The following is a 26,374-nucleotide window of genomic DNA, read 5'->3' as shown; positions in this document are numbered from 1 at the left end:
TATAGTCAGGTTTTTAACAAAGTAATTCATCATATAAACAAATGAATCAGTCAGACACTAAATAAATATTTGTACTGGTAAATACTAGCATTTCGCTTATATCATGTAGGACCTGATCCTGCAAGCCCTCTGTATACATCTTTATCCCCATTGAATGATTGGTTTCATTTCTTGTTCTAATCTACTATTTTACTTTAAGCTGAGCAAATACTTCCTGGCCACTAGGTTAAGTAATTAAAATAAGCACTGGAATACAGCCCAGCAGACAATGACTTCCTTAGATGTCTTTGTAAATCTTTTTTTTTTTTTTTCCATGTTCATGAAATCATCACAAACATTTATCAACAAGCATTCAGTTTTTGATATTTACAATCTGAGTTGCATCAGTTAGTCAAGATTGATCAAATAAATTGTATGTTCCTTGTTCTTGGCTATCTAATTGAACAAAGCATCACCTTTGCACTCAATTTAAAGAGTGGTTTCCAAGAATTATTTCATAAGTAATACTGAATTTTACTTTCTCCAGACATTTGAGCTAACCATATCAGGCTAGGAAGGCAAGAGCCTCCAGAAGAGGAACAAGCCAGGAGCTATCCTTGGGGAGGGCAGACGAGCATGAATTACCTTCCATCTGTTCTCATCTCCCACAACTGCTACCTACTCCAAGGCAATGGGGATGGCCTTTTTTAAAGCATTCAAAAATCTATGGCCAGCCCTTTAATTCTGAGTTTCCTCACTGCTTTTCAGGGATGCCTTTTTCCTTGCATGGTAAATCCAGAACAGAGAACCACAGATAAGAGGCATTAACTGACCTACACACCCTTAGGAAATTTATCAGGGTATCTTCATACAAATAGATGTGTCAGTGAATTCCAATCTCTTAGTTGGTTTTGACAGGAAACACAGAAAGAGTCAGTTTCAGTTGAATGTGTATTTAAACATCTGAAAACTTAAATTCAATAATTGCTTACTTTTTTTTGCCCAGCTCTATTTAAAATATAGTTTGAAATCAAGGGTGCTAAGGTTATTAGATGTACCCACTATATTCATTTAAGTTTGCTGAATTCAGATGGTTTCTTGGATGGCTTTGAGCTTTTACCACAGTATAATATGAAATGTTCCAAGCATGTGGCAAAAATAACAACGATTGTCACAAATCGCTGCCTGAACTGAAAAAAGGAACATATTTTGAAATTACTTTCTCTCTATAGCTACCTATCTATATATATATATAGGGGTATACACACACGCACACACACACATATATATAACCCTATATAAACATTTCTCTAAAATACAAGAATTGTTTTTTTATTTTTTATGTTGGTATCATTTTAAATACTTTACTGTGTGAATCCACAATATGACAACTTCAGGCTTTTCGGAGAGATAAATCTTAACACAGTCTTACAACTCCACTAATATAAATATATTGGCAAGGAACTTTGACCAGCAATAGTAATTGTTGAAACTTAAATAATTATTCTACAACATCAAATTGCTACTGAGTACCAATATTCATGGAAAATGTAAAAAAAAAAAAAAAAATATATATATATATATATATACTCTGTATCAAGTGCAGCTCTATGAAAGGAATGTAAAAGAAAATTATGTATCAGACACTCATTTTAAAAAGACAAACAGCAACTTATACTATGTGTTTCAAACAAAGAATACTGAATGCCTGCACTTTATCATAAATAATCATGCTAAGTCATAGTTTCTTCTTGCCTGCAAATGAAGGATGTTGGTTCACTAATCTTCTAAAGTGTACATGAGCATTTGATTAAATCCTGTTCCTTGTGAAAATAAAGTTCGATTACACTTAGAGTGAACAACAATGAGGAGTTTGTTATTATAATAAGACATTTAAGGACCTTGGTAGCCAGTACCAGTCGTATTTGCAAGTAGCTCCTCAGCTTTTCAGGGGTTTTTGGGGGGTTTTTTTGGTTTTTTTTTTTTTTAAAATAAAGGTACAATCATAGTTACTCATTTACTTTAAAAATTCTAAAGATGAAGAAAAGTAGCGTTTATACATATAAGTCCTCATATAAATTATAAAACTCAAGTTTATCTTATAGAGTTCCATCCCCAGAAGAAGCATAAAGCACTTTTGTGGTACCTTCACCAGTAAATACTTGTATCACATCAGATCTGTGAAATGCAACAAAGATGATACTGCATCCCAAAGCTGAAAGAGAACATTCTTCTGATGCAGTCTCTTGTGATGGATGTGCTCCATGGGATCATATGATTGCCATGACTTGACTGAATTTCAAATAAAGGAAATACGAAGGAATTCACCTCAACAGTTCAGTAGGTATAAGAAACATCAGTGAACAGGAGACTCATCCTGTTTGAGGTCAACAGTCTTTGGAAGACAACAAGGAGGGAGTTTAAAACTATGACAGCAAAATCAAATAAAAATAATAATAATGAGGTAAACTCCCCTCAAAAGGCCAAATGGGCTGAGATGTCAGGAGAGAGTTCGATTGTACCTGACACCCAAATGTTTCTGTAGCCAGAGTTCAGCGAGCTGCATGGTAGAGGCATATGTACTGGCTTTGGACCCTAAGCACATTTTATATTGTTTTGGATCTAAATTGGGGTCACACTGAACTGGATGAAAAATATGGACGACTCCTACCTCTTGACTTCTGAAAGCCTTCAAGCCAGATGTTATCACTTTAGTAAAGAGGTCTACATCCTCAAGTCCCCAGCCTTGAATTGAGGTATCAAATCCACCAGCAGTGAGTAGATCACTTTTGTAAATACAGGTAATTCCAAATCCATACTCCCTCCAAAATCCAGTTCTTTTCGTGAAAACAAAAGTACTGTCAGCTGGAGGGTTGCCTCCATATATTACACTTGGATCATATTGGCTAAAGATGATAGGGTAGTAAACCTGTTCTCCCTGAATAGTGTTATCTCTGCATCGCTGGAGGAAGTCTGATGTGAATACCAGATCAACATCACAGAACAGCAGCAAAGTGCCATTGTCAAATCGAGACGAGGCCATTTCAAGACCTAAACCTCTAGAAAATTTTCCTGCCATCGGAATCACGGTCATATCTGCCTTAGGATACTTAATGCTGTATTCTTTTATTAGCTCTATGTGTTTGCTGGAGTCTTGGCCTGACTCGGAACTGAAGAGAATTATTGCCAACTTCACATTCTGCCTGGGAATCAAACAAGTCTTCTCAAAGTTATCCATAAATCTCGAGAAAATGTCAAATCTTCCTGTGAGAGGGACAAGAATATGTATTTTCTTGTCACTGTGTCCCCCAATGTCTTTGGTGCCTTGGAATGATGAGGAAAAAATCTTCAAAGAATTTGAAAGAAAAGAGAAAGATTGAATGTCGGTGTTGGCATCCTCTAGCAGGCTTCTTACATCCAGCTCCTCTGCTTCTTTGAAGAAAGGTCTGCTAAACAATTGCTGAAGGTAAGCATGGCGTCTCACTGGAACCGTGACTTTTCTTCCTTTGTGCCTTTTGTACAAAAGCAGTAAATCCAGGATGTACTCCACTCCATGCAGAGGGTCCACCCTGCGGTAGCCATACTGTATTTCCTTGAAATCAATAAGCCTTCCTCTAGATCTAGAGTTCTCATTTATCATTTCCATGACTTGCATCACAGTGTCATCCAGTGCAGCTCGCAGGACGTTGCTCAGGCTCTGCCGGGGTGGCTGGTTCTCCATCATCGAGTAAAGAAATTTTCCTGTTAGGAACTCCCACTCAATGACTTCATCCCTTTCATGTGGTTGGAAATGGTTGAAAGATGGCATCACTCCCAGTTGCTGATCTTCCTTACTTACTTCACTGTTACTGAGCTTGCTCATCAGGGCACTTTCCCTATGCAGCTGGATGGTTTTATAGCGCAGTTCGGAAATTTTGCGACTCAGTATGTAATTGTGTAGCCTGTATTGGTAGGCTGGTCTTTTGTTTGGATGAAGTGTTATGGCTGTGTGAATCTTGCTGTTGTGAAGATCTTGAATGTAACCCTTGCGGTTGTGTTCATAGTTTTCATGGAATAATTGCTGCATCTAGAAAGAGATAGAGAAAAAGAAAAAAAAAAAAGACAGTAAGTGGAAGCACTTCTACCCACAAAAGGACCCTCATTGGTATTGTTGATCATTACTAATTCTTATAGATCACGGCTATTTTTAGGCAGAGAATGTTAAAGTGTTCAGTAGGAATTATTTATGTTGTTTTGGTCTCAGTTTCACTAGTCCCCACAGTAAGCAAATACTGTCCTCTAATTAAACAGAAGGGCAGATACCTTGGGTTTATCTTTTCTTCATCTAACTACAAAACTAAATGAAACACTTAACCAAAGGTAATATTTCTGAGTTCCTTGGTGTAGGCTGAATGCTGCTATGCATGAAACACCCAGTCTTCACCTACATGGAAACCCTTATTAGCACAGATCCCTACTGAAAGATTAGCCACACTGATGATGTTGTTTAAGAAAACCTTGTATTTATGCCTGTTGAGCACCAAGCTGCTTGCATTTCCTACAGACGTATGCAAATAGATAGTGCTACTTAACATTCAAAAATTGAATAGACTTCATTTCAACACAACTTTTTTTTTCTTCCATGCAGACAAAGAATTCAATGACTGAATTATAGCTGTTGGAATATGTGTGTTGGCAGAGATACATGTAATAGAGTACATCAGTTACACTATAGATCATGCTAGTATAACTCACCCTGAGAAATTTCCAATATATTTCTGTAGCAAGAAAAGACATTCTACTTCTGTCAAATTAGTAATTGTAATATGTGCTAAACAGTGAAGAAATAGATTTTTATGGCTGAAGCACAGGTCTAGGATTTAAAGTATCTGGCCTTTATACTTTTCTGTGCTAACAGCTGAACTATCAGCAAATCATAAAACTTTTTCTTACTCAGTTTCGTCCCAAAAAGAAAACTTAGCTCATTATTAATTGAATGTGATGAATATTTATTTTTAAAGAGAAAGTGATATGGAGGAGTAAAATTTTAACATCATAAAAACATTTAAGACCCACTGCTCTTTGCTAAGCTAACACCTACTAACTCCAGAGAAACAGAATTATTTCTCATGCCTAGCAGATAAATGAGAAGAGGCTGCTCTTTTTCATCTGCAAACAGACTGGTCTGTAATTAATACATAAGGAAAATGTGCTAATTAGATAGAAAATGTTGTTCAAAGAAGTGTTGTAAGCTTGAGCTATAATCAGATTTTGAGATGGGTATTGAAGTTTATCTTTTATGCACTGATGAAATCAAGAGACATGAGGTCGCATGACACTGTCTCAGACTCAAACCCTTTAGCTCATTTTACTGCAATTCCTTCTATAACAGAGGTTTTACTACTAGAAGTAATATTAAGCATAGGGCAATAAATGTAAAATAACTCCTAACAAATCTAAGAAGCATGACAATTATTTAAAATCCATTAGCATGTACAAGAAATACACATTTTCATATTTAGAAAACCGGAATGTTAATACAAAATTTCTAGAATCTCCTTCCCATCCCATTCAGACCCTAAATGATTCTGCCTGAGAAAACATAGCCAATACTATTAATCAGGTCAGCATTTTTGAGGCTGTAGTCATATAACATGGAGAAAAGCAACAGCCTAATTCTGAGAACTACCTTAAGCTATCTAAAATTTGCCTTTAATAAAACAGATATGTCTGTTATATTAAAGCAAGAGTGAGCGTGAAAAAACACACATACTTAGAAAATTACTCAAATACTCCTTATTCACAGAACTCCTACCTAAAGCTCTCAGAGCACATTTTTTTCTGTCTTGGGATGTGCATATTTTGCTTGTCACATATGAGATGAGATGAGATGAGATGAGATGAGATGAGATGAGATGAGATGAGATGAGATGAGATGAGATGAGATGAGATGAGATGAGATGAACCAGGGACATGAGTGTTTGGGTGATTTCCTTGCTATCACAAAGAACAGGAACCAACACCATTGGTACTGAGTCAGCGTTTAACCGGCAGTGCTAACAAAATTGAAATATGGCTTCCTTGAGGACACTGGCAGGACACAGATTAGAGATTAGGGATTAAATCCCAGTGAACAGTGCCTAGGAAAGGGGTGGATGAGGATATTTGCTTTTTGAAAGAATAATTTTTCCTTCTCCCTCTACCATTTACCTTTCGAATAATGAAAAAAGATCAGCTGATCAGGCTAGATTTCCATCTCTCCAGTAGACCTTTTATTTAAAGCTGTCTACTGCAAGGTGACTGTGCTTTTGTATTCTCCACTTTTCTGGAAAAAGTTGAATACATGATTTTTCACATTTAGAATTTCACATTAAAATCCCTTCATAAGAAAATAAAGAAAAAGAAAATGTAAAATGTTGAAAACAAAAGAAAGAAGGGAAGGATGTTTGGTTGCTGAATAGTCTCAGCATCCTTGCCCACAAACCCTGACACTCCACTATTTCCTAAATCCTCTCATCATAAAGAATCACTTGAGTCTTTCTTCACCCACAAAGAAGAACAGTATTGGAGTGTAACTGAAAAAAACCCCCAAAACATTAACTACCTTTACATATTTAACTTATGGTACTTGAATTTTCACAGTAAGTTTCATTTAAAGTAGTATACTGTATTTTATCCAAAAGATTTTTAACAGATGTCAAACTATCACTGTAAAACTAAATGCTGTCCTTCTATTGTGCAAGTTCTTCTGTAACCCTTGACTTACTACAAGCTCAGCTTCACAGCAGATTCACTGGCACCACCCATTTAACAGGAATATTCTATTAACATAAATACTGCATTTTTATTACATTCCAACTTCAGATGCCTTGGTTTGTTAGATATGCGCCACTGAGATCATAGCGAGAGGATGTACTCCTTTATACTAATGATTTTGCTTTTGATAATCAACAACAGATTAACAGCAGCAGTGAAAAAAAAATTGAATCAACTCAGTAATACAATATTATCATACATACACAAAACTGTACTAATCCATTTTAAACTATGTTACTGAACACTTTTAATAGATCTCAATACAGAGAAAATGGTTCAGAACAAACATGACACTGAAATCATAAACTCTTCCTGAAGATAGCAGGTTTTAATCTTGATGCCACACAGAAATTTGTTTTCAATATTGCAAGATAAAAATTACTTTTACAACTCAAATTATTAACATATAGATGAAAGCAATTCAATATGATCCTAACTTTGCTCTGAAATTTTTAAGCAAGGTGGTCAAGCCTAGGAGGCAAAGGGAAAGATGATTAAGTTTCCTAGAGAATGGATCTGTGCAAGGGCCTGAACTGGTCAATGCAGTCATAAGTGATCTGGACAAGGAGGTGATTTGGGAGGTGGTGACATTTACTGAATCTAAATTAAAAATATTCAGCATGGTAAAGTAAACCTGCCTGCAAAAGTTCTCATGATTTTGAATAGCTAGGTAATACCATGGCAGATTAAATCCTGTGTAGATAAATGCAAAGCATATGTGAAGAAGGCAATCCTAATCATACCTGAAGAATGTTGGACTGTGTGCAAGCTGTCAGTACTCTGGAAAGAGAACCTAGTTACACAGTAGGCAATTCTATGCAAATGTCACATCGATGTTCAGTAGCAATGAAAGGAAAAGCAAATAGCAAATAGCATGCAGCAAGTCTAGAGTGAATCAGAAACACCATTACATAGTTGTGTCCATAGGGCACCTTAATCTTGAAGGCTGTGGGCAGGTACCTTGTCAATAGTGTGATGTCCCATCTGACATGGATAACATATAAGTAGAAAGGTACTAACCAAGGCCACCAGATGATCACACATGTGGATCATTAGAGGAACAGAAGACTAGAATGAAAGGGAGTAATCTAAAGAGGGCTAACCCCGAGATCTATAAAGTCAGTAGCACCATAAGGGAAATGGATAGGAATAGTCACCGTCTTTTCTCACATAAAGGACTATGACACATACAGCGATGCTCTCAAGATTCAAAAACAGAAAAGGAAATACATAGCTCAACCACAGAATTTAATGGCACAGCAAGCTGCTGATGTAAAATTTGGCATGGCTTCAAAGAGTGAGCCAACAGCTTAGTGGGAGTCTTCCATCATTGCTGTGTTAAACACAGAGGTACTCTTTCTCCACAACACTGCTGTAGTGCAGACTGCTGGAGCCCCGGCTAAGGCTGTATTGCAATATTTCTTTATTGTCTTACACCCTAGCCTTGACTTCTTCTACTGGTTACTGAAGAAAGAGGATACTTTGTCAAATGAACATTTAGTCTTACATGATACAACCACTTTACGTTACTGAAAGCAGTAAATGGGAGAAGTTGTCTTCAATTCCATATAATACATCGAGGCACAACTTTTTTTTCATATTGCATGACTTTTGCGACTTTCCTGAAGAGTTTATCGTCTTCTGAACAATTCTTACAGCACAACTAATGCAAGAGTTGGGAAGTCTTTTCATGCCAGCTGAAACTAGGTGTTGGCAAGAAATGTGAATAATCTAATCATGCTCTGAGGAACTCTGAACTGCAAGCAGGAATAAAAAAATGAGCAGAAACGAATTAGAACAAAGGCAATGCTTTATTATAGTGGCAGAAAAATACAATAGCTAATACGTAAGCACAATGTAATTTGCATTGCAAGCTCCGAAATCATTGTAATCTCTGTGATTTACTGATGTAATAAAAAATGAAAGTTCTTATTCCACATACACAAAAGCCCAAACCAACCTACTTTATTATTGCATGCCTATCACACATTAAAAGATTGAATGCAAATGGTGCTTTTCAAATTAAGACAATTTTTCTCTGAGCATTGTTTAAGTACAATTTTTTCCATTTAACGGAGAAGACTTGGAACTTCTTATTCCTCCATCCATTGTAGCTCTTCCTAAATCCACAGTAATACTAAACTGTTGACCATTTTATCTAAACTGGACTTTTAATAAATTTAGAAATAAGATGAACAGGAACTATTCCTGTTTTTCCTTCACTGTGCTCTTTAGAGTTTAGCTCTCCTAAAGATGAGGATTTATTCACTATTTCCAGTGACTTCAGGGGGCATTTCATCCTTACGAAGAATACATGTAAAATCTACTGTGTTTGAGATGATACTGCTTGGCTGAACAGCAGCAAGCTGAGTACCTTAGTCAAAGGACGAGCTAAAAAAAATTTAAAAAATTCAGGTTACTACAGGCACATTAGGATGTTCTCAGTAATGTCTACTTTAATGAAAAGCAACACTAAGCTATGGATGATCATAAATTTCTGGACGATAACACAGATTTCAGCAAGTAATTTGGTATGGTGCTGCATTGGGTTGGCGTGGCCAGGTTTTGGTAGTGGGGGGCTACAGGGGTGGCTTCTGTGAGAAGCTGCTAGATGCTTCCCCCATGTCCAATAGAGCCAATGCAAAAAAAAAAAAAAAAAAAAAAAAAAAAAAAAAAAAAAAGCAGGAATTGCAGACAGAGGACTGAGAAGATGTGAGAGAAACAACTCTGCAGACACCAAGGTCAGTGCAGAAGGAGGGGCAGGAGGTGCTCCAGGCATCGGAGCAGATATTCCCCTGCAGCTCATGGAGGATGATGAGGAGTAGATATTCCACCCGCAGCCTATGGAAGACCCCACACCAAAGCAGGTAGATGCCCAAAGAAGGCTGTGACTCTGTGGGAAGCCCACACTGGAGCAGGCTCCTGGCAGGACCTGTGGTCCCATGGAGAGAGGAGCCCACGCTGGAGCAGGTTTGCTGGCAGGACCTGTGACCCCGTGTGGGACCCACGCTGGAGCAGTCTGGTCCTGAAGGTCTGCACCCTGTTATAAAGTGGAGGACTGTGTCACGTGGGAGGGACCCCAGGCTGGAGCAGGGGCAGAGTGTGAGAAGTCCTCCCCCTAAGGAGAAAGGAGCAGCAGAGACAACGTGTGATGAACTGACCAGAACCCCCATTCCCCATCCCCTTGTGCTCCTGGGGGGAAGAGGGAGAGAAACCAGGAGTGAAGTTGAGCCCAAGAAGAAGGGAGGACTGAGGGGAGGTGTTTTTAAGATTTGGGTTTATTTCTCATTATCCTACTCTGATTTAATTGGTAATAAACTCATTTCCCCAAGTTGAGTCTGTTTTGCCTGCGACAGCAATTGGTGAGTGATCTCTCCCTGCCCTTATCTCCACCCACGAGCCTTTTGTTATATTTTCTCTCCCCTGTTCAGCTGAGGAGGGCAGTGGTAGAGCGGCTTTGGGGGGCACCTAGCAAGAAAAACTGCCAGCTTGGTGAAGATAAGGATTAAGACTGTAATTATGAATTGCATATGAACTGGGTAACAGAAGCAATAACCAGCTGTGTTTAAATGAGGAACTGTCAGTTTGGAGGGAAGTCATTACAGAAGCATCTGAGGAACAATATCATACCTAATGACACTGGCAGAAAATCTGGGATGTTGCTCATGACACAAAGTCGAGACATCATGAAGAGACAAGAGAATAAGTCAACCCACAGAGAACCTGGAGAAGCAACAGTGCAGAAATTCAGTTGTTACAACGACATACGTAAACCTACACCTGTGGTTTTAAGAAGTAGGGGACTAAGTATCTTAGGAAAGTTGACTTTTTGAACTGGAAATAACTGACAAGTAAGGAGAACATAAGAATATTAGGAGACAGTAAGGTGACATGGAGAGATTATGAAGCATCAGTGTGAATCCTCCACAGAAAAGAAAACAAGATATTGTGCTGCACAAGTCAGAATATTTCTGAAAGACACAGCAGACAATTTCACACAATTCTGAACCTGCATCTTTATCAAATGTGTGGGACCAAATCAATGGAAAAGAGATTTGCCAGGATGTGAAACTATCCTATGAGAAGAGGTTAATGTTATTTGGCTTGTTTAACCTTGCAAAATGAAGGATAAGAATCATATTGTCTCTAAATACATTAAGTAAATAAGAGAGAGATAATGAAAGCAAACTAGCCTTAGGTTTACATGGGCAGAAAATTAAAGAAAAATTTCTACCTGTCAGAAAAAGAAAGGTTTAGATCAGATTTTCCATACAAGTAACGCATACAATTTAATCAGGTTAAAAATAAAAGTGGATTGCTTGTGAGTAGGGAAATCGATGACTTGAGAGATCCATTCAATTTTTCCTAATGATACAGTGTTTAGTTTTTACTAAAAATTAATTACATATTATTAATTAGGAGCAGCCAACCTTCCTACAAACAGACATTACATGGAAAATACCTAATACCCTCTTTTCACAGTCCTCAGCCAACAGTGGTTCCTTATGTTTCCACTTACTGTAACGCCTAGCAAAGCAGCTTTGTATCTGTAAAAAAAATGACTAGTAATGTAATGGCTTTATAACACAACCATTTGTTGGTAGTTTATGATGCATCTGAGTAATAATGTTGTGAAGCATTTTGCCACAAAACTAGAACAAGGATTCATATTTAATTATTCAAAGTATTGTAAGGGATTAAAAATTGCTGCTATCTTTACATTATGCCCATCACTTTAGCATATGAGGCACCAGAAACAACAGGGAAAACTGGAGTGTAATTATAATGTATGAGTGATAGTAAAATGCCATATATACAAGGATTACATCTTGCTGCATATTGAAAAGTGTATCTGCTAATTCTTCCTAGAGAAATAAGTTTGAGCCAACACAACCACAGAAGAAAGCGCTGAATACTATCCTGTTTCACACATCATTAACAGACACATTAAATAACTTAAGCACCAGAATGAACAATCTTCCTGCTGACATCGTCCCCAGGATGAACAAAACTTGATGTATTGATTCTAGCTCTAGTATGCAGGGGTTAGTAAGAAGAAAATTCCAAGTGCATACCACAAATTCAATTAATAGTTTCTTCAGCATCAGGACTGTTCACTCCATAGAAAGGGATATAACTTACTATTTGCAGATTACCTAGGTAGGAAATGTAGTGATCAAAATAAAAAAGAGCTATTTTTTTTGAGTTTTTAAAAGTATAACTGTGCATTAATTATTTATAGCTCTTCTGCTGGCCCTCACCTTAATGACATTAATAAATAAAGGTTAATAGCAAGCCCTTTTGGACCATTTCCCCACCACCTTCTTTTTCACATTAATCAAGCCATTGGACTGAAATTAGCTCAGCACACTGTAAGCCAAATGATATCAAGAAAAGCTAAGACAAAGCACTCATGAAACAGTGCTGCTCTGTTACTATTAGTAGACTTTTTTGGCATCTCATCTCTTCCTACCTTTAAACTACAAAACCCCCACTGTAAATCCCGAAGTTTTCCTGCAATGTAGAAAGACAATACAAGAAGGATGTATAAAGTCATGCTGTTTTGTGTATGAATCTAGCTACCCTCCTGTTTATAGCACCAATAATAATAGCACTTCACCAAGCAGACAATGTAATAAATTCCAACAAATCTGTACAGGCAAAAAAAGCATGTTAGAAAAAGAATGGTAAATACTTGAACTTTTTTAAATTTAGCCTATAAATAGACAAATTAAACAGCACTGACATGCAAGTACAGCAGCATACATGCAAGAAAACAACTAAATGTTTTAAATTAACCTCTGCATTACCTAAGTGGTACAATTGTGGAAAACGCTGCATTTCAGAAGTCAACAGGTTTAAGGAAACTAGGCTGTCACCCTTTCAGCTTGCTCAGGTTTGGTTTGCCTGGTGTCACTAACCCCCTTCTTTGGCACAAACCACCCTTCAGAGTAGAAGCACCACAGGTAATGGGGAAGGGGTGAAGGATTAACAAATTGTTAACAGTGCAACAGTGACAATCGCCCCACTCAGACAGAACAGAACATCCCCCCACTCACTGCCAATCTTCCTTCCATCAGCATGTGAAAGGCTAAAGGCTGGCTCAGGGGTTTTGATGCTGCTGCTCTGACTCATCCCTATTCTGGATGAAAAAGGAGAAGTGATCACAGAAAAGGTATAACTGATTTTCCTATCATAGCTTCAGCTTTGTGTAATTCAGTGATCTTCAGGACCTGTGGTTGCTCCTCTACCCTCAGACCATCAAGAGAGCTCAGGAGAGGAAAGCACATCCATATTCTCATGGAGTTACACAGGGACACTGGCAAGTGCACTGGGACCAGCCACATACTTACAACATGAGTCTCGGGAGTTGAACATGCCCTCCTCAGCACTAACTGAATATATTTGTGTGTCGAGTTTGCGTGGCAAGGTTTTGGTAGTGGGGGGGGGGCTACAGGGGTGCCTTCTGTGAGAAGCTGCTAGAAGCTTCCCCTGTGTCTGATAGAGCCAATGCCACCCGGCTCCAAGACGGACCCGCCGCTGGCCAAGGCCGAGCCCATCAGCGCCTCTGTGATAACATATTTAAGAAGGGAAAAAACAGTTAGACAGAGCTTTTGCAGCTGGAGAGAGGAGTGAGAAGATGTAAGAAACACCAAGGTCAGTGCAGAAGGAGGGGCAGGAGGTGCTCCAGGCGCCGGAGCAAAGATCTCCCTGCAGCCCGTGGTGAAGGCCATGGTGAAGCAGGCTGTCCCCCTGCAGCCCATGGAGGAAGGATGAGGGGGTGTAGAGATTCCACCTGCAGCCCATGGAGGACCCCACGCCGGAGCAGGTGGAGGCACCTGAAGGAGGCTGTGGCCCTGTGGGAAGCCCATGCTGGAGCCAGCTCCTGGCAGGACCTGTGGACCTGTGGAGAGAGGAGCCCATGCCAGAGCAGGTTTGCTGGCAGGACTTGTGACCCCATGGGGGACCCCACACTGGAGCAGTCTGGTCCTGAAAGTCTGCACGCCGTGGAAGTGGCCCTCGCTGGAGCAGTTCGTGAAGAACTGTAGCCCGTGGGAAGGAGTCACGTTGGAGAAGTTTGTGAAGAACTGTAGCCCATGAGAGGGACTCCATGTTGGAGGGGGAACGATGAGAGAAGTCCTCCCCCTGAGGATGAAGAAGCAGCAGAAACACCATGTGATGAACTGACTGTAACCCCCATTCCCCATCCCCCTGTGCCGCTGGGGGGGGGTGGGTGGAGGTTGAAGCCAGGAGTGAAGTTGAGCCCAGGAAGATAAGAAGGGTGGGGGGAAGTGTTTTAAGATTTGATTTTATTTCTCATTCCTCTACTCTGTTTTGCCTAGTAATAAATTAGATGAATTTCCTCTCTAAGTTCAGCCTGTTTTGCTCGTGATGATAATTAGTGAGTGATCTCTCCCTGCCCTTATCTCGACCCAAGCCTTTTCTTATACTTCTCCACCCCATCACGCTGGGGGAGGGGTGAGCGAGCTGCTGGCTGGGTCTAAACCACAACAATTTGCAGTCCAGCAGGCAAATTCATCTGCAGTTTTGCCATTCATTTGCCTCATTACTGAAGCTGATTTATCACAGCAGCATTGCCTACTCTTTCAGCCAGGCAACAGCCCTAAGCATACACGTACTTTACACCCTTTTGAAGATCTTGGTAGGACATGTGCACTTCCTTTGGCAACAGGTTTGTGCTTAAAACTTTTCGAAATGATAGAACTGCTATCAGGCTCCCCACCCCCTTCATCAGGTGAAGGGGCCCCTCCCACGCCCTCAGGGTCGTACTGCCAAACTGGATCTCACCCAGGTTGCTGCCACAGTGCAAAGCAAAGGCTGCTGCAGCTCCCTGTACAACCACCCTTCCCTGGGGCTCTGCCCCTTGCTCACTGGCGGTGGCTGTTCCTCAGGTACTTTGTCTGGAAGCTCTCCCAGAAATGGGGATTTTATTCCTGCAGTAGACAAAGATGCCTAGCATTTGATAGCCAGTACCCCATTTGAAGATTTAAGAAATTGCTGCCTTGGTTTCCAAGTAAACTGTTCCACCTCTGGGAGAAAGGAGAGCTGAAAGATGTTCACTACTTGCTAGTGAGCTCTGAAAAAAAATTCCAATCTGGAAAAACTGTGTTAAAGGTGGTGTCTTTGACTATCTTTTTTTCTTGTCTGAGCTTGCTGACAGTAGCATATATTCCCAATCAATTTTTTTAGGTTGGAGTTTTCCTAAAAACAAGATGTGCTCTGAATAGGTTTGTATGCTGCTCAGAGAATGTGAAGCTGTGTAACATTCTACAGCAGTATCTACACAAATAATTCAGAAAACAGAATTCTTTATGTACTGAAATTCTATCTTCAGACTGTAAATGTTAGGATGATTGTTCTAGGATCAACAAGTAGCAGAGTAAAATGCTCTCATGCTGAGCCCTTAAATAATTTGCTGTGATCAAGGTGAAGAAAATTGATTTTCATTCCAAATATTAAGACCTAGATTTCAATTACTTCTTTTTTAGATACACAGTATAAGACAGATGCAGAATTCATTAATCAGTGGTATTTCACAAATTTTAAAATATATTTCATAACTTTCATTCAGCATTTTAGAAGCAATAAAAATTAACTCTTTCAGCATTTGTATCAAGTCCTTAAAATATTTCATCATTAAAATAGCACATTTAATTTCATTATGATGGTCTACTAGTTATCTATAATCTATATCAACTACATTCTACAAGAAGTACTTGTAGCTTTTTTATGTATTTGCATTATTATTCACAGAATTAATGCTTTTTTAAAATAAAAAAAAAGCATTGTAAAATCTAATCACAAAAGCAATCCATAATCACGTACAGGAAAAGAAAAATACATCTTCAGTGTAAGTCACTAAAACTTCCTGAAGGTTCAAACACAATATTTCATCGGAGCATTTAAAAATATTTCTACCTCCAAAACATAACTTTTTTTATGCATTTGAGAAAAATGCTCAATCATTTACCTCAAGGAGCAAAAGAAGAGGAAAGCTACTTTTCCAATGTCTTACCCTTAAGAGTAGACCATTTCTGAAAGTATTTTACAACCATCACTGTATCATAAAATTAAAAAACAAGTTTTCCTGTTAGTCAAAATAATAATAATTATTTTTTATTGTGACTACAGAATTATTTATTAAAATAAGTAAAAGTTAAAATTAACTGTATTACATAATACATGTATTTTGAAGCGTGTAAGTATTTTTACTTCTTGATCTTAACTTGTCCCTTTCTCATTAGGTGACAGATTTGGCCATACACGGACAAAACCATTACAATCTGTTAAATTATTAGTCTCCAACACTTCATCAGAAAAAAAATGTGAAAAATCTTTAAAGGTCACATGTTTAGTCAGATCAAATTCCATCCTTCAGATTACAGAAAAAAGATGAAATGGTGATTTGTGACTGATTATCTTTTCTGAATCATTTCAGTGTGTCTTGTGAAATGAGCTGGTATATTTGTTAAAATTTTACTAAAACATGGCGTTGTGCATCTGTGTATCTGATCAAAGCTGTGAACACTGTAATTATTCTTGTAAGTGCATTAATAGCACAAAAGTTGATTCCACATACACAAATTACATAGAAATTAGAAACCTGATATTATTTTTTTTTGTGCTATATGGGCAATATCACATTTAGACTAGCAACATATCCCACTTTACAGGATTACCCCAGAAGGAATTTTTACTGAAAAATGTCCCTTTTGTTACACAGACAAAGGTCATGTGCAAATCCATTATTTTTCATGACAAGTTGGGTTTTTCAAGCTTTTGATTTTCTGATCCTGTGTTTTATTACAGAGAATTAGGGAACATTTTGTGGGTTGTGACATATGGTGTGGATGTCCTCTGGACCCTTGTGCATCAAGCAACTAGTACACGCTTGCCTATAATTGCTGTCTACAATCTACAATGATTCCATATTGACCTTTCCATTCTTATGTTCCCAGCAGTGCTCATATATTTATATTCAGGTCATCCCAACAGCACTCCTTCCCATGAAAAAAACCCAAAACCAGACTTCCAAAGAAACCATCCAAATCTTGACGGTTAGCATGCTCAACATTATTTAGCATGGATGTACTCAGCACAGTAAGAAGGCAGAAGCTCTCCACAGTGTTACACCAGGGAGTAGTTCTATGATTGTATGAAGGTGCACACGACAGTATTTCTCAGATACTCGGCTAGAGCTATTCCTAAAAAAAATAGCTGTAATGCATCCTTTCTGTTCTTCACTTGTAGAGACCATTCTTCTTGTATGATGTGTTTGAGAGCCTTTGTCCATCCAGCCCCGTTTCATGCTAGCTAACCAGGCCACGGAATTAACATCCTGTCACAGGCCTGAGGCCATGATGCCTGGCTGTACTTCATGCCGTGACCTCACTCCTATCATACAAGCTGACACAAGGACAGAGGCTCAGCATGTGATCTGCACTCCTGTCTCATCGCCTGACATGGGAAAGTAACTCCCTCCACTCACGACCCTGCCACACGCAATGCATGAAATCTCTACTGCTGAATGAAGAAAGGGGAGATTTTCTGCTGTGCCTCAACTTTATGTTGCAATATAAAAATTTAATGTTACTATAGCCTTTACGCTTAAGTACTCTGTGTGGGTAATCTTAATATAGTGGGAGAGAACAATTTTATATAGCAAGAGAAAGCAGCCCTCCGCATGCCCTGTCCCAGTAGCACCACTAGCTATAAAGAGCATGAGGCTCCTTTCTCATGAAAAATCCTTATACAGTAGTGGTATTTTGCAAGGCACAATCCTCCTTACTGGAAGATGAGCATCTCTGCAAACTACAACAGTCTGACACAAAGAGTTCCCTGGTATTTATGACTTCCCTTGGCAAATAAATCTAACTGAAGAATCTACATGCCTGTACTTTACTTAACCTCCTATCCACTACAGCAAATAGACATCTTACATTGCTCTGCTGGAGCTTGAAAGGTCTTCCTTAACTGATTCAGTCATAAGTTTCCTTACTTTTGAAGTAATTCAACAATTCAAATGTTGGAAAAAACACTGAGAAAAAGCCATTATAATTTCTAAGAACCACAACTTCCTGAAGATAAAATACATAGTCTCAACAAAAAGTATTGTACACGGCCAGTTAAACAAAATTATATCAATGGCAATTTCATCAGCTGAACTTCCATGCAAATTAAACTGATAGTTTAGTAGCATGCAGTAGTTGATGCCATGCAGAGTGCTGTATAAAATACTGTGAAGAGTAAGATATTGCTTTTTTTGTGAACAAGTCTATACACACATCTACCAGATAAATGGCAAATAAGAATACTCAGCTTAATACTGAATACTCGATTGTCCTGGTTCTGGCAAGGATAGAATTAATTTTACAAGGAGCCAGGACAGGTGACCCAAGCCGGCCGGGGGCTATTCCATGCCATGTGACATCATGCTCACCATAAAAGGGGGGCTAGTCAAGTAGGGGAGGGGCAGCGCAGTTTTCGGCATGGTTCTGGGACGGGCTGAGTGTGGTTCCGGGACGGGCTGAGTGTCTGGTCGGTCGGTTGGTCAGTCATTGGTTTGGTAAATTGTTCTCTATTATCACCCACTGTTAATATTTTTTATCAGCACTGTTGTTGATTGTTTTCCCTCTCCCTTGTTGTCCCAGTAAACTGCCCTTATCCCAACCCTCAAGGCTGGGGAAGGAGTGAGTGAGCAGCCACGTGGCGCTCAGCTGCCGGCTGGGCCTAAACCACGTCAGTCCTTTTTGGCGCCCAACGTGGGGCTTGAGGGGTTGTGATAATGACAAGTCTGACCCAAGTGTGTTAAAACAAAGTTGTTATAAGCATTTATGATGTTATTGAAACAGTCACTGGTCATAATGATGTTCTGTTTGGTTACATGGCTCTGGTTCATAAACCTGTGTTTACTCTGTGTACTCCCTGCGGCGCTGTTTATCACCTCAGGGAGAGGGGTTCGTGTTCTCATGTTGTTGTATTGTGTGATAATGACTTATGATAAGATATCACTGACAGTCATGAGTCTGAGCTGGTATGTGTATGTAGCATTTCGGTCAGACCCGTACCTCAGTCAATTCAAATACTTTCAGAATTGATTAATAATTGCACACGATCTATGGGGAAGACAGGGGGGGATACCTTCTCCCACTCTTTCACCTCCCCTTTTCCTTTTTGGTTGGTCACGACAATTTTTGATAATTTTGAATACCCTTGGAATGTTCAGGCCAGTATATTCCTATTGCTAGGTCTCCTGAATGTTTTCCCACTCCTGTTCAGGGTTAGCAAAAATTGTTTCACGAGTACCACCCAGGGATCTTCCCCAAGACTGAATGGTCAGGGCTGGCATGGCATGTGGGAGAGTATGGGCGGGTATCTAGAGACCTTTTCACCCCCAATGGTTTGGAGCTTCACTCCTGAACAATTGCAAGACCCTGATAAAATGGTAGAATATTTGAAAGGAAAATGCTGTGGGGATTCTAAGGAGACACAACTTACTGTGCTGTGCTGGGCCCTGGCCACAATCTATCAAACACTGCTTGATAGTAGACAGCACCATCCAGAGGGAGAGAGCAGACCCACAGGCACTGCAGCTGCCCAGGCCCCCCCAGCAGGCACTGCAGCTGCCCAGGCCCCCCCAGCAGGCACTGCAGCTACCCAAACCCCCGCAACAGGCACTGCAGCTACCCAACCCCCTGCAATAGGCACTGTAGTCGAGCCAAAAGATCAACCCATACCAGTATCAGTCGCCCCTATACACAAAAAGAAATACACAAGGAAATCAGTTCGCTTAGTGAAAGATGATGATGAACTGGGGCCATCACGAGAACAAGAAGAAGAGCCAGAACCAGAAGTGATTACTCGATCCCTGTCCCTGAGTGAGCTGCGAGATATGCGGAAAGATTTCAGCCGCCTTCCAGGGGAGCATATTATTACCTGGCTGCTCCGCTGCTGGGATAATGGGGCCAGTAGCCTGGAACTGGAGGGCAGGGAGGCCAAGCAGCTAGGATCCTTGTCTAGGGAAGGGGGCATTGACAAGGCAATTGGGAAGAAGGTGCAGGCCTTCAGCCTCTGGAGGCAACTCCTGTCAAGTGTGAGGGAAAGGTATCCTTTCAGCGAAGATGTCGTATGTCGGCCAGGCAAGTGGACTGCTATGGAGAGAGGTATTCAATATCTGAGGGAATTAGGTGTGTGGGAGATGGTTTATTATGATGATTATTATGATTACAATGCACAGTTGCCCACAGACCCCAATGAAGTCCAGTGTACCCGACCCATGTGGCGAAAATTTGTGTGAAGTGCACCATCATCGTACGCCAACTCACTGGCAGTAATTGACTGGAAGAGTGAAGAGGCACCCACGGTGGACGAAGTGGCTGGCCGACTCCGGCAGTATGAAGAGAGCCTTTCTTCCTCCCTAGTCTCGGCTGTGGAGAAACTGTCTCAGGACGTCCGGCAACTCAAAGAGGATATATCTTACTCCCCACCTGCACAGACCCGCATCTCAGCTGATAGGAGTAAGCGTTTTTCTGCTCCAGAGAGGGGATATGGAGCATACACACCACGAGGTATCCTGTGGTTTTACCTGTGTGACCATGGAGAAGACATGAGGAAATGGGATGGGAAGCCCACCTCAACCCTGCGGGCACGCGTACATGAGCTACAAGGCAAGACAGCTGTAAAAAGGGACTCTTCCAGAAAGAATGCTGCACCAGTTTCCACCGGGCAGCCCCCCAGACCAAGTGAAAGGCCAGATCACACTTCTGATCCTCTTGAAGGGACTTCTAAGTCCTTTCTGCAAGAGGTGAGTAGTGACTATGACGAGCAGGATTAGAGGGGCCCTGCCTCCAGCCAGGTGGAGGAAAGGGACAATAGGGTTTATTGGACTGTGTGGATCCGATGGTCTGGCACATCGAACCCACAAGAGTGCAAGGCCCTAGTGGACACGGGTGCATAGTGTACCCTAATGCCATCGAACTATGAAGGGGTGGAACCGATATCTATTTCTGGTGTGACGGGGGGATCCCAACAGTTGACTCTGTTGGAGGCTGAAGTAAGTCTAACTGGGAATGAGTGGCAAAAGCACCCCATTGTGACTGGGCCGGAGGCTCCATGCATGCTGGGCATAGACTACCTCCGGAAAGGGTATTTCAAAGACCCAGAAGGTTACAGGTGGGCTTTTGGAATAGCCGCCTTGGAAGCGGAGGAAATTGAACCATTGTCTAGTTTGCCCGGTCTCTCGGAGGACCCTTCTGTTGTGGGGTTGCTGAAGGTTGAAGAGCAACAGGTGCCGATTGCTACTACAACTGTGCACCGGCGGCAATACCGCACCAACAGAGACTCCCTGGTTCCCATCCACAAGCTAATTCATCAACTGGAGGGAGTGATCAGCAGAACCCGCTCACCCTTTAACAGTCCCATATGGCCAGTGCAGAAGTCCAATGGAGAGTGGAGGCTGACTATCGTGGCCGGAATGAAGTCACACCGCCGATGAGTGCTGCTGTGCCAGATATGCTGGAACTTCAATATGAACTGGAGTCAAAGGCAGCGAAATGGTATGCCACAATTGATATCACTAATGCATTTTTCTCGATCCCTTTGGCAGCAGAGTGCGGGCCACAGTTTGCCTTCACTTGGAGGGGCGTCCAGTACACCTGGAATTGACTGCCCCAGGGGTGGAAACACAGCCCCACCATTTGCCATGGACTGATCCAGACTGCACTGGAAAAGGGTGAAGCTCCAGAGCACCTGCAATACATTGATGACATCATTGTATGGAGCAACTCAGCAGAGGAAGTTTCTGAGAAAGGGAAGAAAATAATCCAAATCTTGCTGCAGGCTGGCTTTGCCATAAACCGAAGGAAGGTGAAGGGGCCTGCGCAGGAAATCCAATTTTTAGGAATAAGGTGGCATGATGGGCGGCATCAAATCCCTATGGATATTATCAACAAAATAGCAGCCATGTCCCCACCAACCAACAAAAAGGAGACACAGGCCTTCCTAGGCGTTGTGGTTTTCTGGAGAATGCACATTCCGAATTACAGTCTGACAGTAAGCCCTCTCTACCATGTAACCCGGAAGAAGAATGATTTCAAATGGGGCCCTGAGCAACGACAAGCTTTTGAACAAATTAAACAAGAAATAGTTCATGCCATAGCTCTTGGACCAGTCCGGGCAGGACCAGATGTAAAAAATGTGCTGTACACCGCAGCTGGGGAGAATGGCCCTACCTGGAGTCTCTGGCAGAAAGCACCAGGGGAGACTCGAGGTCGACCCCTGGGTGTTTGGAGTTGGGGATACAGAGGATCCGAGGCCCGCTACACTCCAACGGAAAAGGAGATATTGGCAGCCTACGAAGGGGTTCGAGCTGCTTCAGAGGTGATTGGCACTGAAGCACAGCTCCTCTTGGCACACCGACTGCCAGTGCTGGGCTGGATGTTCAAAGAGAGGGTTCCTTCTACACATCACGCAACCGATGTTACATGAAGTAAGTGGGTTGCACTGATCACACAACGGGCTCGAATAGGAAGCCCCAGTCATCCAGGGATTCTGGAAGTGATCACAGACTGGCCAGAAGGGAAAGGTTTTGGAATGTCGCCAGAGGAGGAGGTGACACGTGCTGAAGAAGCCCCACCGTATAATAAACTAACAGAGGATGAGAAACCATATGCCCTCTTCACTGATGGGTCCTGTCGCATCATGGGAAAGCATCGAAGGTGGAAGGCCGCTGTATGGAGTCCTACACGGCGAGTTGCAGAAGCTGCTGAAGGAGAAGGTGAATCGAGCCAGTTTGCAGAGGTGAAAGCCATCCAGCTGGCCTTAGATATTGCTGAAAGAAAAAAGTGGCCAACACTGTCCTCTATACCGACTCCTGGATGGTGGCCAATGCCCTGTGGGGGTGGTTACAGCAGTGGAAGCGGAGCAACTGGCAACGCAGAGGCAAACCCATCTGGGCTGCCCCATTGTGGCAAGATATTGCTGCCCAGCTAGAGAAGCTGGTTGTAAAGGTACGTCATGTAGATGCCCACGTACCCAAGAGTCGGGCCACTGAGGAACATCAGAACAACCAGCAGGTGGATCAGGCTGCCAAGATTGAAGTGGCTCAGGTGGATTTGGACTGGCAGCGTAAGGGTGAATTATTTCTAGCTCAGTGGGCCCATGACACCTCAGGCCATCAAGGAAGAGACGCGACATATAGATGGGCCCGTGATCGAGGGGTGGACTTGAGCATGGACGCCATCTCACAGGTCATCCATCAATGTGAAACATGCCCAATAATCAAGCAAGCCAAGCGGGTAAAGCCTCTGTGGTATGGAGGCTGATGGTTGAAATGTAAATATGGGGAAGCATGTCAAATCGACTACATCACACTCCCGCCAAGGCAAGCGTTATGTTCTTACAATGGTGGAAGTAACCACTGGGTGGCTGGAAACATATCCTGTGCCCCATGCCACTGCCCGGAACACTATTCTGGGTCTTGAAAAGCAAGTCCTGCGGTGACATGGCACCCCAGAGAGAATCGAATCAGACAATGGGACTCATTTTCGGAACAACCTCATAGACACCTGGGCCAAAGAGCATGGTATCGAGTGGGTGGATCACATCCCCTATCATGCACCAGCCTCTGGGAAAGTTGAAAGGTACAATGGACTGCTAAAAACTACCCTGAGAGCAATGGGTGGTGGGATCCTCAAACACTGGGACACACATTTAGCAAAGGCCACCTGGTTAGTTAACACTAGGGGATCTGCCAATCGAGCTGGCCCTGCCCAGTCAAAATTCCCACGCCCAGTAGAAGGAGATAAAGTTCCTGTAGGGCGCATGAAGAATATGTTGGGTAAAACAGTTTGGGTTATCCCTGCTTCAGGCAAAGGCAAGCCCATGTGCGGGATTGCTTTTGCTCAGGGACCAGGGTGCACTTGGTGGGTGATGAGAAAGGATGGGGAAGTCTGGTGTGTACCCCAAGGGGATCTGATTTTGGGTGAAAATAGCCAATAAATTAAATTGTATGATGTTAATAGCTATACACTGTATTAATAGTATAACCATAAGAATAACCCAAAACTAATGAAGGATGGACTTTGGAACTGACTTCAACTAGTGCCCAGGAACTTCATCAAAAATTACATCTGTGACGTTCAGACTGCGAGCATGGACCATGCCAGATACACCAGCCATGAAAAATACTCCCGATGCAGCGTGCAACAATCCAGCAGCACGCACCATTGTTCCTGCTCTGAGAGACTGTAATGGCAGATGGAACCCAAAGCCGTGGCCTAAATGAACTCAATGGACACTTTAGAGCGATGGCCCATGGAGTACGAGAATGGTGTCAGTGAAATAATCTGGGCATGATGCAGATGGTATGGAATAAGGGGTGGATAATGTCCTGGTTCTGGCAAGGATAGAGTTAATTTCACAAGGAGCCAGGACAGGTGAGCCAAGCTGGCCGGGGGCTATTCTATGCCATGTGACGTCATGCTCACCATAAAAGGGGGGCTAGTCGGGTAGGGGACCGGTGGCGCAGTTTTCGGCACGGTTCTGGGACAGGCTGAGTATCTGGTCGGTTGGTCGGTCATTGGTTTAGTAAATTGTTCTCTATTATCACCCATTGTTAATATTTGTTATCAGTACTGTTGTTGATTGTTTCCTTCTCCCTTGTTGTCCCAGTAAACTGCCCTTATCCCAACCCTTGAGGCTTTGCCATTGTTTTTCCGTTCTCCTCCCCGTCCCGCTGGGGAAGGAGTGAGTGAGCAGCCACGTGGCGCTCAGCTGCCGGCTGGGCCTAAACCACGTCATTGATACTTATTTCTTGGTCAAAGTAGAACTGTTAAAGTACTGCCTGAGCAGAAAAATCAGTTTGCTAAAGTTGTCTGAAAAGAAGAAGGTGATGATAGAAGTTAGTAAGAACAAGACACTTCCAAAGTCGAAACAAAAAGTCCAAAGAGAAAGCATCACAAGAAGATGTCAACCTATCCTGCAGAATAGTGAGGACCAATTCATTTACACGACCAAGCAAGAGCTGGGAAGGTCAGATACACTGGAAGGAATGTGTCTATCAGAAAACATACCTTGCCCCACATACAAGAATACACTGTACCATGAAATTTATTCTCTGCTAATAAAATGCTTCTGGACAGTAAAGGGAAACAAGGCAGGGAACTGCATGTGGGGCTTGCTTTGTCAGTAACTGTGTATTCGTTAGTCAACAAGTGAATACTAATGAGGTGCTCCTAACACCACTGCAACATTAAGTCTTGCCTACAACCAGCTACTCCCACTGGGAAATTAAGCCATACCAGGAATGCTCACACAGCTAGAATTAGGGGATTTAGCTGCAGGGGACCATGAGAAATAAGCACTAGGTTAATGAAAAAGGCAGCTTTTCTAATATTGCAGGGTTTCTAGACAGAAGATCAACCCCAAAGTGGCCTGGGACTGCTGGCCAGAGCAGTGTTGGTCCCTGGCTGAAATGCCAGATTAAAGTTTGCTACCCCCTGCAGAATGGAACCAAACAGAAGTGAGTTTGATGCATTTCTCAACACTGAGTTTGTTCAGATCAGAGATCTGCAAAAGAAGAAATACAACAGAATGCTGCATTTGCCTACGCTGTTGCTTGTCTGATTATTTCTAGATAGCTTCTCCTCAGATATAGGCACATCTGAAAAGAAATGTTTTCATGTCTGAAAATATTCATAACTCATAATAGCAAATGAGATTAGCAATAAAAAAATAAGCACTGAAATGAGAAAAAAAGTTTAAATAGTCATTGAGGTCTTCAGGAAAAAATGAGATCGGCTGGGAAAAAATCCTGTAATTCTATCTGCATTTCAACACAATCCATAATTATGCATCTAAAATTTGATTTCTCTTGAGGCCCAGGCACACAGTTTGTTTTCTTCTCTACTGTTCACCAACTACAATTTTTTTTTTTCTTAAGAAGCTATCATTCTACTGCAAATACACTTCAGAAATCTGCTGGTTTTACCCTTTAAAGAAGCTTTTGAAGCCTTTAATTATTAGAAGAAAATTCAATAAATGCTTGTATAACCAATTAAGTACAGATTTATATTCCAGCACAATCACATAATGTTGAAATGATATAGAACAGCATCCATAGCTTCCATTAAGTAACACCATGAATTCTGTGTTTAAAAACATCAATCAGACAAATCAACTGTCTGAATATATTACACATTTGTCTACACTGATGCCTAAACACCTACAACAAAAACAGTGTAGGAAAACACGTGGCCTCAAATGTGTTTGTTTATTCACAATTAGGAATATTTCACAAAGAATTAATTTAGTATTTCAATTCCATTAGGCTCATTGGGATAGATTTTCCACACAAAATAAAGGAAGGACAAGCATTATAAAGAGACATACTGAAAAACTTAAAAGCTTAGTATAGGAGTGATACTTGGTTATATCTTTAAAGATGGAGAATAAGAATTCAACCTGCAGCATCCATTTTAAATTACGCTCAGCCAGGCAGCACCAGATAAAAACTCATTGCAATCTTATATGCAGTGCTGGTCTAAGGACAGAAGCAGGAATGTGAGACAGAGGTAACACA

The 26,374-nt window shown here is 41.4% G+C and overlaps 1 protein-coding gene across 1 annotated transcript in view; it reads right to left on the bottom strand.

Annotated features, from left to right (window-relative positions):
- Positions 1-1,284: 1,284 nt before the first annotated feature.
- Positions 1,285-26,374, bottom strand: part of CHSY3 (chondroitin sulfate synthase 3) — a 172,707-nt gene continuing 147,617 nt past the window's right edge. The window contains exon 3 of the mRNA XM_075740190.1: positions 1,285-4,045. Coding sequence (XP_075596305.1) covers positions 2,480-4,045 — 1,566 coding nt within the window. The 3' untranslated portion in view covers positions 1,285-2,479. The remainder of the gene's footprint in view (positions 4,046-26,374) is intronic.

The sequence above is a fragment of the Balearica regulorum genome, chromosome Z (assembly GCF_011004875.1).
Source record: "Balearica regulorum gibbericeps isolate bBalReg1 chromosome Z, bBalReg1.pri, whole genome shotgun sequence".
In the NCBI taxonomy this organism is placed as follows: domain Eukaryota; kingdom Metazoa; phylum Chordata; class Aves; order Gruiformes; family Gruidae; genus Balearica; species Balearica regulorum.
The sequence above is the reverse complement of the archived record's forward strand: the minus strand, read 5'-3'. Positions and strand labels throughout refer to the sequence as shown.